The sequence below is a fragment of the Epinephelus lanceolatus genome, chromosome 4 (genome assembly GCF_041903045.1).
Source record: "Epinephelus lanceolatus isolate andai-2023 chromosome 4, ASM4190304v1, whole genome shotgun sequence".
Lineage (NCBI taxonomy): Eukaryota > Metazoa > Chordata > Actinopteri > Perciformes > Serranidae > Epinephelus > Epinephelus lanceolatus.
In genome coordinates, this window is record NC_135737.1 from 48,708,702 (window position 1) to 48,725,406 (window position 16,705).

Here is a 16,705-nt window from a genome sequence, read left to right on the forward strand (position 1 = left end):
AGCGTGGGTTTCCTCCAGGTGCTCCCACATGTTCTCCCTGTGTCAGCGTGGGTTTCCTCCAGGTGCTCTGACATGTTCTCCCTGTGTCAGCGTGGGTTTCCTCCAGGTGCTCTGACATGTTCTCCCTGTGTCAGCGTGGGTTTCCTCCAGGTGCTCCGACATGTTCTCCCTGTGTCAGCGTGGGTTTCCTCCAGGTGCTCCGACATGTTCTCCCTGTGTCAGCGTGGGTTTCCTCCAGGTGCTCCGACATGTTCTCCCTGTGTCAGCGTGGGTTTCCTCCAGGTGCTCCGATATCTTCTCCCTGTGTCAGCGTGGGTTTCCTCCAGGTGCTCTGACATGTTCTCCCCGTGTCAGTGTGGGTTTCCTCCAGGTGCTCCGACATGTTCTCCCTGTGTCAGTGTGGGTTTCCTCCAGGTGCTCCGACATGTTCTCCCTGTGTCAGCGTGGGTTTCCTCCAGGTGCTCTGACATGTTCTCCCTGTGTCAGCGTGGGTTTCCTCCAGGTGCTCTGACATGTTCTCCCTGTGTCAGCGTGGGTTTCCTCCAGGTGCTCTGACATGTTCTCCCTGTGTCAGCGTGGGTTTCCTCCAGGTGCTCCGACACGTTCTCCCCGTGTCAGCATTTCATAAAACAGATGAACAACGTGAGAGGTATTCAGAAAAATAGGTGCAGTTTCAATAATATGTCTCAGTTTTCCCACATTCAGTTATACCTCTCAGTCACTACATGTTTTTTTTAGTAATACAGCTCCACTTATATTGTTTTAAGAAGGAATTTTAATAAAGATTCTTGCTGACTGACAATATTTTGCACATTGTTTAATATCTGTAACTATTTGGGTTTTTTTCCTAGAGAAGTAGATTGTAATTGGGGTGGAGAGGCCTCTGAAGCAGCTAATCACTTCTTAACCTGGCCCTTAAAACTTTGTACTTAGCCTAGTCATCCAGTGGGCCAGACTGAACCCTTTGGCGGGGCCAGTCTGGCCCCCGGGCCGTATGTTTGACACCCCTGCTCTAAATTGTCCGTAGGTGTGAATGTGAGTGTGAATGGTTGTCTGTCTCTATGTGTCAGTCCTGTGATAGTCCGGTGACTTGTCCAGGGTGAACTCCACCTCTTGCCCAATGTCACCTGGGATAGGCTCCACCCCCCTTGTGACCTCAACAGGATTAGTCATTACAGACAATGAATAAATGGATGGACTTAACTTGGACTGTAACACAAATAATTCATGGCTATACTTGGACTTGAGTCTTTTGGCTTAAAAATACTTGAAACATTTCCATAAATCCAAAGATTAAAGAGTATTTTACAATCGCTGATATGGTATACGATTACAGTTTACTGTATTTACCAATTTACATATTGTACATTCATATTATACAAGACAGGATAGAAACATACACATTTCACTCTGTTGTTGTTAACAGTGCTATATGCTACAAAGGTGCATTGTCAGCACGTTTTTACGTTTTTTTAAGATGAAGTTCAGCTGCACTTGTTTGACCAAAACTGGTCAACAAATAAATACAAATTTTAAAAAAGCATCCATGATTTTTGTAAATGTCATGTATTATGATTTTTGTTAAAATGGCATTACATTTGGTGAAGAACATGTAATGACTTGTGTAGGACTTAAAACTCAAAGTTGAGGACTTGGGACTTGTCAGTCTTGACATGGGACTAAACCAGGGGCTTGTTGGTCATGACTTGGGACTTGACTCGGACTTGGGCTTACTTGTGACTTACAAAACAATGACTCAGTCCCACCTCTGCAATCTATGATGGCACCGCTGTCACTTTTTCTGTTGTGATCTCAGAATTAACAACATCGTAACCTCCTCGAATGTCGTCATGTTTATAAAGTTCTGAATGGTCTGAGTTTTCTGATGTCAACATAACACAATGGCAAATATGTGAACAGTTTCATTCAAGATGCAGCCACTTGTCTCCACAAATACGTGGTTAAAAAGCAAAGTGTGTTTAATATTCTATTTTCTGATTACACAGAGCTTTTAATTCCCCCTCTGCTACTGAATATATTCAGTTCTTTTAGCATTACTACTGTGGCCATCATGTCCCTGTGTACACACTTGTGTTTAAAATGGTAACACATTGCACAGAACAATACGAAGGTAAAATATCATTAAAGACAACAGGCACATCTGTTGTGTGTCTGCTAATACTAACAGCCTACATTTAAAATCAGATTTTTACATGTCACACGAATTTTGGACAGTTTCAGGCCGTATATCACAGGGTTAAAGAGTGGAGGACATGTGAGAAAATACAATGATAAAAAGATTCGCAACATATTGGGAACACCAGTCATATTAAACCTGCTCTGAACTATTTCAAAGAAAGCCCCGAAAGAAAAGTTGAGCAGAGAGGCGAGGTGAGGTGTGCAGGTACTGACAGCTTTCTGTCTCGTCTGTTTAGAGCCAGAAAAACAAACTTTAAGGATCTTTATATATGTGTAACAGATTAAAGTTAGAGGGCCAAAGACTGAGAAGGCACTGACAATGAGTCCATAGATGTTAATGACCGTTGTGTCAGAGCAGGCCAGTTTCACTACAGAGTGATTGTCACAGTACACTTTGTTAATAATGTTCCCACACAGCTGTAAAGGCACAATCAAAGGCAGTGTAAAGAAATTCACAAGAAATACGACTAACCATATCAGAACAATAAAGAGTGCAACTTTTTCATATGTCATCCGTGTGTTATACTGCAGAGGATAACAGATAGCAAGATATCTGTCATAAGAAATGACGGCTAAGTTTAAAAGTTCTACACTTCCGTAAGAGTACACACAGAAAATCTGCAGGAAACAAGCTGAAGCAGAGACAGTGTGAATGTCAGAGAGGATCTGAAGCAGCAGGAATGGAAACAACCCTGTACTACCATACAGTTCATTTACAAACAGGCTGCACAGAAACATGTACATAGGTTCATGTAAGCTTCTGTTCACACAGATAACCACAATCAGCAGGAGGTTGGAGCAAAGAATCAACATGTATAGGAACATGACAATCAAGAAACATAAGTGTTTAAACAGCCCAGTGTCAAAGTAGGCAGCAAACATGAAATATGAAATTTGTGTAGAGTTAGTCATGAGCCTCCTCCTGCTTCACCACAACTCTACTGTGCACACAAAGCAACAGAGTTGTTAAAATGTTGTAGATTCAACTGGTAGTTACAGTGAGTCTGGTTGTTTGGCACAATGTGCAGCTTAAACATGAAGCACATATAAACACATCCATTGTGACAAGAAAAATGTTATCAACCAACCCCAGATGTATCGTTTCAATTTCAGAGTCAATGAAATCCTTTGGTCAGAAATTAGAAGAAAACACTTTTGTGACATTGTGTCAATGTGAGCCTTCACCTGCTGCAGTCATACTGAGAGTCCCTCCTCACTGAGCTGAAACTCTGCTTTGACTCCTCTTAAACTTTTCCAGACAGAGGACACCCACAGCAGCAGAGTGACCTCATTATAAAAGGACACACTGATTCATACTCACATTTAATTAATGCCAGCAAAACCCTGAACTCTGTTGAACAACTTATTTTATACTTAATATAAAGTAAAAGGAATGATTTTGGTCCTGTACCATAAAACAACATGTTTCAGTCAGCTGACCCTTTCCTAAGCCCCGCCCCTTTATGATGGTCCATCAAGCTTTTGGAGTTAGCATGGAGCCCTGACTGTCACTAACTGCACTCCCTGAAGAAACAATGTCCAATTTTAAAAAACACACACACAAAAAAAGAAAATGCGATTTCAAAAAGAAGCAGACAGAAGGTCTACAATATGTGGTTCAAGGATGTATAGGAATGTCAAACTCACAAAAAAAGGTCACAAAGATTACAGTCGATTGGAGCTAAAGCCGAACTGTAGGCTACAGATCACAGTGTAAACCTGAACCACCACATTACCGGTGATTGAGACAGAAGACAATGAATTAAACAGGACAGTTTGCCAATGTTTAACCAGCTGTGTGTCATCGCAGTGTGTGCAGATGAATGGTGTTTGGCTTCCTCCATGCAACCAGTGCCTGGATCTCAACTGCTGCACGGGCAGGGAGCTTCAGGGGAAGCCAAACACTGTTTATCTGCACACACTGCGATGTCACACAGCTGGTTAAACATTGGCAAAGTTTCCCTTCACTGGTTTCTTTAGAGCAGGTCGGCCTTTATTCATTGTTATATTCATTAACAAGCAGCATGTGTATACATTCAGTAATAATAATACATTTTATTTATAAAGCGCTTTTCAAAGTTCTCAAAGTCACTTTACAGAAACGGTTAAAACACATCAAAAAACAATTTTCAGCAAAAGACATCAAAGACAAAGAGAAATAGCAATGGGAGTGTCAAAACAAATAAATAAATGAATAAAAGTAGATAAACATTAAAAGCAGAATGGAACAGGTGAGTTCTGAGTAGTGATTTGAATAATGGGCTTTATCTCCTGCAGCTGACTAGCTAACCCTGCACTCTCTAGTGTTTGATTTTGGTCTTGGAACAGGAAAGAAAGGTATATCTCCGTCCATCGAGTGTCATTAACACACAATGAGCTCCAGGCACAATGTTTAGCTCCTAATCCACAAAACCAGCCTGAAAATGAACAAGACCTGAAACAATCGTATCACAGTCTACAGAGCACAGCCGTGTTGTTGTTGGACTCATGTTGGAGCTAGCCAATGCTACGCTATAATTGGCCAGTCTGCATTTAAGGTGCAGGACCTAACAAAAGGTCAGTCGTGTCCATTTTAGCCAAGCATTCATTTAACCTGTCTATCCTGGTCAGGGTTTTGGGGACGAGTGGTGACAATGACTACCATCATCTAATCAGTTCATCCTTGAGTCACAGTGGATGATATTCTATCAAGGCCTTCTTGAGATATCACATTCATGAGAATGACATGGATACAAGGTCACAGCCACCATTATCCTAACAGTTCATCCTTGAGTTCAAGCAAACATTTGTGCCCAATTTGAAAAAATTCCCTCAAAATGTTCTTGAGGTATCTTGTTCATGAGACTGAGACAGACACATGGTCACAGTGACCTTGGCCTTTGACCTTTGACTACCAAAATGCCATCATCCTTGAGTCCAGGCAGAGGTTTGTACCAATTTAGAAGAAATTCTCTCAGGGCCTTCTTGAGATATAGACGCAAGGACACAGTGACCTTTGAGCTTTGACTACTGAACCTCTCTGACTCCGCCAGGACGGCGACGTCCTCGCTGCCCCCCCCCCCCCCCCCCCCCCCCCCCTCTGTTAAATGGTATCTCCCAGGTGCACTTCGTCATCAAACCATGTGATGTTTGGTATTGCCGGATTCAGGAAGCTCTCGACTTTTCAAAAATAACATAACTTTTCTTTTATTTATTATGTATTTCGCACCAGAGCAGCCTAAACACACAAGGTCCAAAATCACGATGTGTGGTGACAAGTCATGTCATGCCGTTTTTTGACGGGAAAAGTTAAAGGATTACTCGCGATCTTATGTGGAGCTGTTAGCGGGGACTTAGCTGGTTTATAAAAGGTAAGAGTCTCACTCCTACCACTATTTTTGGCTGAGATATACCATCTAGAAAGTGGGATCATAACTTTCAGGTTTCATATGGCTTTATTTGGTGATATTTTATGGTGTTTCTGTGTCATAAACAACATCAGCTATCATAATCACACCTGATTTCAATAAGGTACAATGTTTGAAGGTGGCTGAGTGTTGTTTGATCACTGATAGTACTGTTTTGAAGCCGAGTGAGCGCTCTGTCATTTGGAGCTCCGCCTGGATCTTTTCATGGTAAAAACACTGTAGAATGGTCATACTTTGAGCAGTCTTCTTCAAATTTGAAACAAGTGTTCATTGATAGTGTACCTACAGCCCCACAGTGTCATTTACCTGTTCAGATGAAGCCACAGACAGTTATTCATCCTGAAACACATTTTTTATTTTATTTTAGGCAAAACCTTCAACTTTTTACTGACTTCAGAGGCCCATTACTCTGTGTCTGTATCACCTAGAGTGTTTCTGACACTTTCACAAGAAACTTCAGAGAGTTTTCTTTCTGGCAAGACCTCATGCATGCATGTAGTCAGAGCGGTTCAGAAGCTACAGTCATTTTAATTTGGGCATGTCATTTTAGGTGTTTTTGCTACAGAATGGGGGTGGAGTGCGAGAGTTAAATCTACTCGATTTATTAGACACTGAATCAAGTGGGCCACTTCAAAAAATGACTGAACCCAGATCTGGAGCACTCGATAAAATTGCAGAGCTTTTAATAAGGTGCAAACCACTCGATTTATTCTTGAGTCCAAGTGGCCGTTTGTGCCAAATATGTATAATTATTATTCTTACATACATGTACTGTCATATTAATGTTTACAAATAATATATATACAGTCTTTAACTATTTATATTATTCATATTTTATTACTACATATTCTACAGTTACATTTATTGTTATTATTGTTGTTGTTGTTGTGCATCCGTCTGTCTCTCTGGATGTCTCTATTTATCATTGTGTCATATGAATCACTGTAAATTCATTATGTTGACGTGTTCTGTACACACAGCATCTATGGCACGTCTGTCCGTCCAGGCAGAGGGCTCCCTCCACAGTTTCTCTTCCTGAGGTTTCCTACATATTTGAATCCAATCGACACAACGTGGTGCACACAACTGTTTCTACAACTGTTGTACAGCTTTAGCATTACTACTGTGGCCATCATGTCTCTGTGTGCACAAAAGCAAAACAGGCTGAAACAATTATCAAAGTATAATAGCAACACAATGCACAGAACAGTAAAAAGATACAACATCATTAAAGACAACAGGCACATCTGTTGTGTGTCTGCTAATACTAACAGCCTACATTTAAAATCAGATTTTTACATGTCACACGAATTTTAGACAGTTTCAGGCCGTATATCACAGGGTTAAAGAGTGGAGGACATGTGAGAAAATACAAGGATAAAAAGATGCGCAACACATTGGGAACACCAGTCATATTAAACCTGCTCTGAACTATTTCAAAGCAAGCAGCAACAGAAAAGTTGAGCAGAGAGGCGAGGTGAGGTGTGCAGGTACTGACAGCTTTCTGTCTCGTCTGTTTAGAGCCAGAAAAACAAACTTTAAGGATCTTTATATATGTGTAACAGATTAACAGTACAGGACATGAGATACCAAGAGTGGCATGAGTTAGCCCATAAATGTTCTGGACTGTTGTGTCATCACATGCCAGTTTAACGATGGAGTAGTAGTCACAGTACACTTTGTTAATAATGTTCCCACACAGCTGTAAAGGCACAATTAAAGATACCAAAACAATAAATGCAAGAAGAGGGAATAACCAACTCAGAGAAATGAGCACAACAACCTTATGATTTGTCATCCGTGTGTTATACTGCAGAGGATAACAGATAGCAAGATATCTGTCATAAGAAATGACGGCTAAGTTTAAAAGTTCTACACTTCCGTAAGAGTACACACAGAAAATCTGCAGGAAACAAGCTGAAGCAGAGACAGTGTGAATGTCAGAGAGGATCTGAAGCAGCAGCAATGGAAACAACCCTGTACTACCATACAGTTCATTTACAAACAGGCTGCACAGAAACATGTACATAGGTTCATGTAAGCTTCTGTTCACACAGATAACCACAATCAGCAGGAGGTTGGAGCAAAGAATCAACATGTATAGGAACATGACAATCAAGAAACATAAGTGTTTAAACAGCCCAGTGTCAAAGTAGGCAGCAAACATGAAATATGAAATTTGTGTAGAGTTAGTCATGAGCCTCCTCCTGCTTCACCACAACTCTACTGTGCACACAAAGCAACAGAGTTGTTAAAATGTTGTAGATTCAACTGGTAGTTACAGTGAGTCTGGTTGTTTGGCACAATGTGCAGCTTAAACATGAAGCACATATAAACACATCCATTGTGACAAGAAAAATGTTATCAACCAACCCCAGATGTATCGTTTCAATTTCAGAGTCAATGAAATCCTTTGGTCAGAAATTAGAAGAAAACACTTTTGTGACATTGTGTCAATGTGAGCCTTCACCTGCTGCAGTCATACTGAGAGTCCCTCCTCACTGAGCTGAAACTCTGCTTTGACTCCTCTTAAACTTTTCCAGACAGAGGGCACCCACAGCAGCAGAGTGACCTCATTATAAAAGGACACACTGATTCATACTCACATTTAATTAATGCCAGCAAAACCCTGAACTCTGTTGAACAACTTATTTTATACTTAATATAAAGTAAAAGGAATGATTTTGGTCCTGTACCATAAAACAACATGTTTCAGTCAGCTGACCCTTTCCTAAGCCCCGCCCCTTTATGATGGTCCATCAAGCTTTTGGAGTTAGCATGGAGCCCTGACTGTCACTAACTGCACTCCCTGAAGAAACAATGTCCAATTTTAAAAAACACACACACAAAAAAAGAAAATGCGATTTCAAAAAGAAGCAGACAGAAGGTCTACAATATGTGGTTCAAGGATGTATAGGAATGTCAAACTCACAAAAAAAGGTCACAAAGATTACAGTCGATTGGAGCTAAAGCCGAACTGTAGGCTACAGATCACAGTGTAAACCTGAACCACCACATTACCGGTGATTGAGACAGAAGACAATGAATTAAACAGGACAGTTTGCCAATGTTTAACCAGCTGTGTATCATCGCAGTGTGTGCAGATGAATGGTGTTTGGCTTCCTCCATGCAACCAGTGCCTGGATCTCAACTGCTGCACGGGCAGGGAGCTTCAGGGGAAGCCAAACACTGTTTATCTGCACACACTGCGATGTCACACAGCTGGTTAAACATTGGCAAAGTTTCCCTTCACTGGTTTCTTTAGAGCAGGTCGGCCTTTATTCATTGTTATATTCATTAACAAGCAGCATGTGTATACATTCAGTAATAATAATACATTTTATTTATAAAGCGCTTTTCAAAGTTCTCAAAGTCACTTTACAGAAACGGTTAAAACACATCAAAAAACAATTTTCAGCAAAAGACATCAAAGACAAAGAGAAATAGCAATGGGAGTGTCAAAACAAATAAATAAATGAATAAAAGTAGATAAACATTAAAAGCAGAATGGAACAGGTGAGTTCTGAGTAGTGATTTGAATAATGGGCTTTATCTCCTGCAGCTGACTAGCTAACCCTGCACTCTCTAGTGTTTGATTTTGGTCTTGGAACAGGAAAGAAAGGTATATCTCCGTCCATCGAGTGTCATTAACACACAATGAGCTCCAGGCACAATGTTTAGCTCCTAATCCACAAAACCAGCCTGAAAATGAACAAGACCTGAAACAATCGTATCACAGTCTACAGAGCACAGCCGTGTTGTTGTTGGACTCATGTTGGAGCTAGCCAATGCTACGCTATAATTGGCCAGTCTGCATTTAAGGTGCAGGACCTAACAAAAGGTCAGTCGTGTCCATTTTAGCCAAGCATTCATTTAACCTGTCTATCCTGGTCAGGGTTTTGGGGACGAGTGGTGACAATGACTACCATCATCTAATCAGTTCATCCTTGAGTCACAGTGGATGATATTCTATCAAGGCCTTCTTGAGATATCACGGCGACGTCCTCGCTGCCCCCCCCCCCCCCCCCCCCACTCCGCCCCCCCACCCCCCCCCCCCCCCTCTGTTAAATGGTATCTCCCAGGTGCACTTCGTCATCAAACCATGTGATGTTTGGTATTGCCGGATTCAGGAAGCTCTCGACTTTTCAAAAATAACATAACTTTTCTTTTATTTATTATGTATTTCGCACCAGAGCAGCCTAAACACACAAAGTCCAAAATCACGATGTGTGGTGACAAGTCATGTCATGCTATTTTTTGACGGGAAAAGTTAAAGGATTACTCGCGATCTTATGTGGAGCTGTTAGCGGGGACTTAGCTGGTTTATAAAAGGTAAGAGTCTCACTCCTACCACTATTTTTGGCTGAGATACACCGTCTAGAAAGTGGGATCATAACTTTCACGTTTCATATGGCTTTATTTGGTGATATTTTATGGTGTTTCTGTGTCATAAACAACATCAGCTATCATAATCACACCTGATTTCAATAAGGTACAATGTTTGAAGCTGGCTGAGTGTTGTTTGATCACTGATAGGACTGTTTTGAAGCAGAGTGAGTGCTCTGTCATTTGGAGCTCCGCCTGGATCTTTTCATGGTAAAAACACTGTAGAATGGTCATACTTTGAGCAGTCTTCTTCAAATTTGAAACAAGTGTTCATTGATAGTGTGCCTACAGCCCCACAGTGTCATTTACCTGCTCAGATGAAGCCACAGACAGTTATTCATCCTGAAACACATTTTTTATTTTATTTTAGGCAAAACCTTCAACTTTTTACTGACTTCAGAGGCCCATTACTCTGTGTCTGTATCACCTAGAGTGTTTCTGACACTTTCACAAGAAACTTCAGAGAGTTTTCTTTCTGGCAAGACCTCATGCATGCATGTAGTCAGAGCGGTTCAGAAGCTACAGTCATTTTAATTTGGGCATGTCATTTTAGGTGTTTTTGCTACAGAATGGGGGTGGAGTGCAAGAGTTAAATCTACTCGATTTATTAGACACTGAATCAAGTGGGCCACTTCAAAAAATGACTGAACCCAGATCTGGAGCACTCGATAAAATTGCAGAGCTTTTAATAAGGTGCAAACCACTCGATTTATTCTTGAGTCCAAGTGGCCGTTTGTGCCAAATATGTATAATTATTATTCTTACATACATGTACTGTCATATTAATGTTTACAAATAATATATATACAGTCTTTAACTATTTATATTATTCATATTTTATTACTACATATTCTACAGTTACATTTATTGTTATTATTGTTGTTGTTGTTGTGCATCCGTCTGTCTCTCTGGATGTCTCTATTTATCATTGTGTCATATGAATCACTGTAAATTCATTATGTTGACGTGTTCTGTACACACAGCATCTATGGCACGTCTGTCCGTCCAGGCAGAGGGCTCCCTCCACAGTTTCTCTTCCTGAGGTTTCCTACATATTTGAATCCAATCGACACAATGTGGTGCACACAACTGTTTCTACAACTGTTGTACAGCTTTAGCATTACTACTGTGGCCATCATGTCTCTGTGTGCACAAAAGCAAAACAGGCTGAAACAATTATCAAAGTATAATAGCAACACAATGCACAGAACAGTAAAAAGATACAACATCATTAAAGACAACAGGCACATCTGTTGTGTGTCTGCTAATACTAACAGCCTACATTTAAAATCAGATTTTTACATGTCACACGAATTTTAGACAGTTTCAGGCCGTATATCACAGGGTTAAAGAGTGGAGGACATGTGAGAAAATACAAGGATAAAAAGATGCGCAACACATTGGGAACACCAGTCATATTAAACCTGTTCTGAACTATTTCAAAGCAAGCAGCAACAGAAAAGTTGAGCAGAGAGGCGAGGTGAGGTGTGCAGGTACTGACAGCTTTCTGTCTCGTCTGTTTAGAGCCAGAAAAACAAACTTTAAGGATCTTTATCCTTATGACCTTGACTTTGACCTTTGACCAAAATCTGATCAGTTCATTCTTGTGTCCAAGAGGAGATTCATGCCAAATTTCAATAAATTCCCTGAAGGGGAAGGACAAAGATATCGTTTTCAGAGAATAGGGCAAACCAGGTCACAGTGACCTTGACCTTTGGTCAACAAAATCTTTCCAGTTCATTTCCAGTCCAAGTGAACCAGTCTGCCAAATTTAAAGAAATTAAGAAAGATAGTGAGGACATGTGGAAAAATCTGTAAATTGGCAGGTTGCTGCCAGTGTGTGAGAGTGTGAGTGTGAACAATCAAAGACAAAATGGCTGACAACAAAGACTACAAATGTGTTGGCTAGATCAAAGATGGCCTCAGAGTGGGGGTGGTTCTGTCCGACCACATGTGGTCAGTCAGGGACAAAGAAACAATGGAAACCTGTGAAGCGGGAACTATGTTGAGAGCCAAATAACAGCATATGTGTATGTGATCTATGTTGTGAAAAGGTGTTGGGTAGTAGAAAGGATTTTAAGTTGCGTGTGAGACTCTGTCTGTGCAAAGCACTAGCAAACTAACATCAACTTAGCTTTGGCAAGGGGTGCTGGAGGCTTAGTGGTAGAGCAGGCGCCCCATGTACAAGGCTGTTGCCGCAGCGGCCCGGGTTCAACTCCAGCCTGTGGCCCTTTGCTGCATCTCACTCCCTCTCTCTCTCCTCCTTTCATGCTTGTCTGTCCTATCAAATAAAGGCTAAAAATGCCCCAAAAAATATCTTTTAAAAAAAACTTAGCTTTGGCAAAGCCAGCTAACCAGTAACCTGACTACAAAGAGATCACAACAATAAACTCATTAAAACATTAAAATCAAAACATGTTACACATATAGTGACAAAAGTTAACAGTCTTGCTTAGCCTGTACTACTGTGCTAATGTGATGACTCGTTACGTTACCAGTCCGTGAATGGAGGGAAGAGTTCATTGTTGTTGTGTTGTTTGTTAGCTGGATGAGCAAAGCTGAAAGAAGTGTGGCTCCTGATGCAATCCAGCTGTGTTGTGCTCCAGTAGTGCAGAGGAATCTGTTCACTGTGTGTCCGTACAGAGTTAGCAGTTTGGTGCTAACTCTGTACAATGGTATCTTTGTTTTCTGACATTAGTTCAACATCAGTGAGAATCAGTGGCACCTTAGCCTGCTCAGATCCCCCGTCCCTTCCAATGGACATAACCTTTCTAGGATGTCTAGATCTATGATTTCTGTCATCTAACTCCACTCAAATGGACAGACTTATTTGATGGGATGTCTATAAACCAATCATAGCCTTCCACATCATCTTTTTTAACAAGCAAGGTCAACTGTTAGGCAGGGAGGAAGCGCAAGGCACATTGCAGTTTATGTATCATATTATTAAAGTACAAAATTTGTGTTTAAACTGTATGTAAAGTAAACATGCGATGTTATTTTACTTTTACATTTAAAAAAAAATCATGTGAAATATTTATAGATTTTAATCAGGATTTTTTTCAAAAATATCTGCCCTTTGGACCCAAGTGTCCCCAGAAAATGAAAAACTGTTTAAACAGGGAAATACTGTTCTGAATTGATTTTGTAATGACACCATCAGCGTATATAGTATTTTACTGATTCTGTACACTCATGAGGAGGTTTGTTTAAAAAACGTCTGCTGAGACCATTTACAGTCGTTTTTCCTGTTGGGTGATTTATGCTTTAAGTATCTTCGTCCATTGGAATGGAAAGGAAAAAAAAAACATTTGTTAAGTAATTAGTAATGAGTTCAGTGTTTTGCTGGCATTAATTAAATGTGAGTATGAATCAGTGTGTCCTTTTATAATGAGGTCACTCTGCTGCTGTGGGTGCCCTCTGTCTGGAAAAGTTTAAGAGGAGTCAAAGCAGAGTTTCAGCTCAGTGAGGAGGGACTCTCAGTATGACTGCAGCAGGTGAAGGCTCACATTGACACAATGTCACAAAAGTGTTTTCTTCTAATTTCTGACCAAAGGATTTCATTGACTCTGAAATTGAAACGATACATCTGGGGTTGGTTGATAACATTTTTCTTGTCACAATGGATGTGTTTATATGTGCTTCATGTTTAAGCTGCACATTGTGCCAAACAACCAGACTCACTGTAACTACCAGTTGAATCTACAACATTTTAACAACTCTGTTGCTTTGTGTGCACAGTAGAGTTGTGGTGAAGCAGGAGGAGGCTCATGACTAACTCTACACAAATTTCATATTTCATGTTTGCTGCCTACTTTGACACTGGACTGTTTAAACACTTATGTTTCTTGATTGTCATGTTCCTATACATGTTGATTCTTTGCTCCAACCTCCTGCTGATTGTGGTTATCTGTGTGAACAGAAGCTTACATGAACCTATGTACATGTTTCTGTGCAGCCTGTTTGTAAATGAACTATATGGTAGTACAGGGTTGTTTCCATTGCTGCTGCTTCAGATCCTCTCTGACATTCACACTGTCTCTGCTTCATTCTGTTACCTGCAGATTTTCTGTGTGTACACATATGGAAACATAGAATTTTTAAACTTAGCCGTCATGTCTTATGACAGATATCTTGCCATCTGTTATCCTCTACAATATAACACACGTATGACAGCAAAAAAAGTTGTTGTTCTTATTGCTCTGATATGGTTACTCACATTTTTTGTAAATATTTTCACATTAACTTTGATTGTGCCTTTACAGCTGTGTGGGAACATCATTAACAAAGTGTACTGTGACAATCACTCTGTAGTGAAACTGGCCTGCTCTGACACAACCATCAATAACATTTATGGACTCATTGTTACTTCTTTATCAGTTTTCTGTCCTCTGTTTTTAATCTGTTACACGTATATAAAGATCTTTAAAGTTTGTTTTTCTGGTTCTAAACAGACGAGACAGAAAGCTGTCAGTACCTGCACACCTCACCTCGCCTCTCTGCTCAACTTTTCTTTTGGTGCTTGCTTTGAAATAATACAGAGCAGGTTTAAGATGACTGTTGTTCCCAATATGTTGCGCATTTTTTTGTCATTATACTTTCTCACATGCCCGCCGCTCTTTAACCCTATGATGTACGGCCTGAAACTGTCTAAAATCCGTGTCTTATGTAAAGGTATGATATATTTTAACTGGAACAAATCGTAGGTCACATATCAGCCCAATCTCGCCTCTGTTTGTTGGTTGCCAGTGAACTTCAGATTTGATTTTAAGGTTCTTTTAATAATTTTTAAAGCTCAATGTGGTTTGGCTCCCAGTTATATAGCTGAGCATTTGACTCTGTGTGCTGCAAGTCATGCACTTAGATCCTAAAGCCTGCCCTCACTAGTTGCTGGGCTGTTGCCATCAAGGCCCAAGGCTCTGGAATTCTCTGCCTGAGTAAATCAGTCTTGCAAGCACGTTACTTGTTTGTTTTATATCCTTTTGTTCTGTTTTTGCACATGATTTGTCTTCGCTCTTAACATTGTTTTTAATTATTGTAATCTCTATTTTTATTAGGCTAATTGTTGTTCTTATTATCCTTGTTTTATTTTCATACACTGTGTGAAACACTTTGTGACCTTGTTTAGATAAGTGCTTCACAAATGAAGTTATTATTGTGTTATAAAAATGTATTCTCTTTCAGTGTGAAGAAATAAACACATCTACTGAACTGTAAATAACCTGTTAATCTGCTAATCTATTAATACTAATAGCAATGCAACACTTTTGAAAACATTGGTGGGCACCATGATTACAGATCAGCTGCCTTGAAAAGAGACTGAGTAAATATAATTCACAGGCTGATGGTGCCCGGCCGTGTGTCATATTGACATGAAAGGACGGCTTTTTTCGTCAGTGTCTGACACGGAAGTTACTGCCCAAGCGCCAATATTCAGCAACTTGGGAATGCAAAAAAGCATTCATGGAATCAGTTAATTTCCCTTTGTTTCCTGAATCAGCTAACACTTTCACTAAGCTAACACACAACTGTAAAGAATTTAGTGAATTCACATCTACAATCCATAATATTATCAAAATATTTCGAGAATCTGGAGAAATCTCTGTATGTAAGGGACAAGGCTGAAAACCAACACTGAATGACCTTTGACCCCTCAGACTGCACTGCATTAAAAAACAGCTTAACTGTATAAAGGACATTACTACGTGGGCTCAGGAACACTTTGGAAACCACTGTCAGTAAACACATGGCTGCATCTACCAATGACAGTTCAGACTCTACCATGCAAAGTGAAAGACAGATATCAGAGCCAGGTCTCACTCTCACTTGGGCAGTGACTTGCAGTGTCATAAACCAACAAAAAAGGCATCCTTTAACACTGGCATGACACGCAGCCAGTTGTTGTTATAGTTTAATGGTGCGTGGCGGCCTCAGGGGGAAACGGAGCAGGACAAGGACGAAAGTTAAGTCGGTAAAAAGTCCAAGTGGAGTAGGCAGGAGGGGTGGTAAATCAACAGCTCACGGCATTCACTGCTTTTCTCACCAGTCATAGTTAACTCACAGACATTAGGGTTGATTAACCAGGTAAAGTGACCCAGACCTTTAGAGGGCCTGAAGATCGGATGTTTGACAGTAGGGAGACATCTTCCAATCCGCTCCTGTTTTCAGCTGCTTCACCTTATAATATTATAATTCTGACTAAACATAAAGGTGACTAAATGTTTAATGTGATTGATAATTTATTGGCAAGATGAAATGTTTTATAAATTAATTAGAACCAGTGGCTTTGGAGGGTGGACATCAATCTAAAAATTGGTGATGATTTGGAAAATGATCAGTGGGGACAGAAGTAAACTGTATCTGTGCTTATTTGGATAAAACATGAAAAAGAACTGTAAACTGTTGTAAGTTTTCCTCCTTCCTTCTTTCACTTTCTCATCTTTTTAATCTGCCAATTATACATCAGTGTGACAGCTGCCACAGGAACACATCATAAAATAAAACATTACTTTTTCCTGTGGTCACTACACAGGAGCATAAACACCCAGAGCGAAGGCCTGAAGCAGCTGTGTGTTCAGCAGTAACCATGGTTACAGCAGTCTCCTCCCATGATTTCCCATGATGCACAGTGTGCTAATTGGCCTGTTGTGGAGCTGCTTAGAGCCTCCAGAGTGTCCAAGTGTCCACAGATGCCTCTGGGGTCTGGTGTTGTT

The 16,705-nt window shown here is 40.4% G+C and overlaps 3 protein-coding genes across 3 annotated transcripts; 1 reads left to right on the forward strand and 2 right to left on the reverse strand.

Annotated features, from left to right (window-relative positions):
* Positions 1-2,181: 2,181 nt before the first annotated feature.
* On the reverse strand, positions 2,182-3,111 carry LOC117259244 (olfactory receptor 4B13-like). The gene has a single exon (XM_078166810.1). The coding sequence runs from the start codon at positions 3,109-3,111 to the stop codon at positions 2,182-2,184; it is 930 nt and encodes a 309-aa protein (XP_078022936.1).
* Positions 3,112-6,873: 3,762 nt separating this feature from the next.
* On the reverse strand, positions 6,874-16,498 carry LOC144462693 (olfactory receptor 4B13-like). The gene is made up of 3 exons (XM_078166811.1): positions 16,482-16,498; positions 16,374-16,391; positions 6,874-7,816 (listed from the first exon to the last, which is right to left on the reverse strand). The coding sequence occupies exons 1-3, from the start codon at positions 16,496-16,498 to the stop codon at positions 6,874-6,876; spliced, it is 978 nt and encodes a 325-aa protein (XP_078022937.1).
* On the forward strand, positions 13,763-14,698 carry LOC117259243 (olfactory receptor 4B13-like). Its single transcript, XM_033630490.1, has one exon. The coding sequence runs from the start codon at positions 13,763-13,765 to the stop codon at positions 14,696-14,698; it is 936 nt and encodes a 311-aa protein (XP_033486381.1).
* Positions 16,499-16,705: the final 207 nt, after the last annotated feature.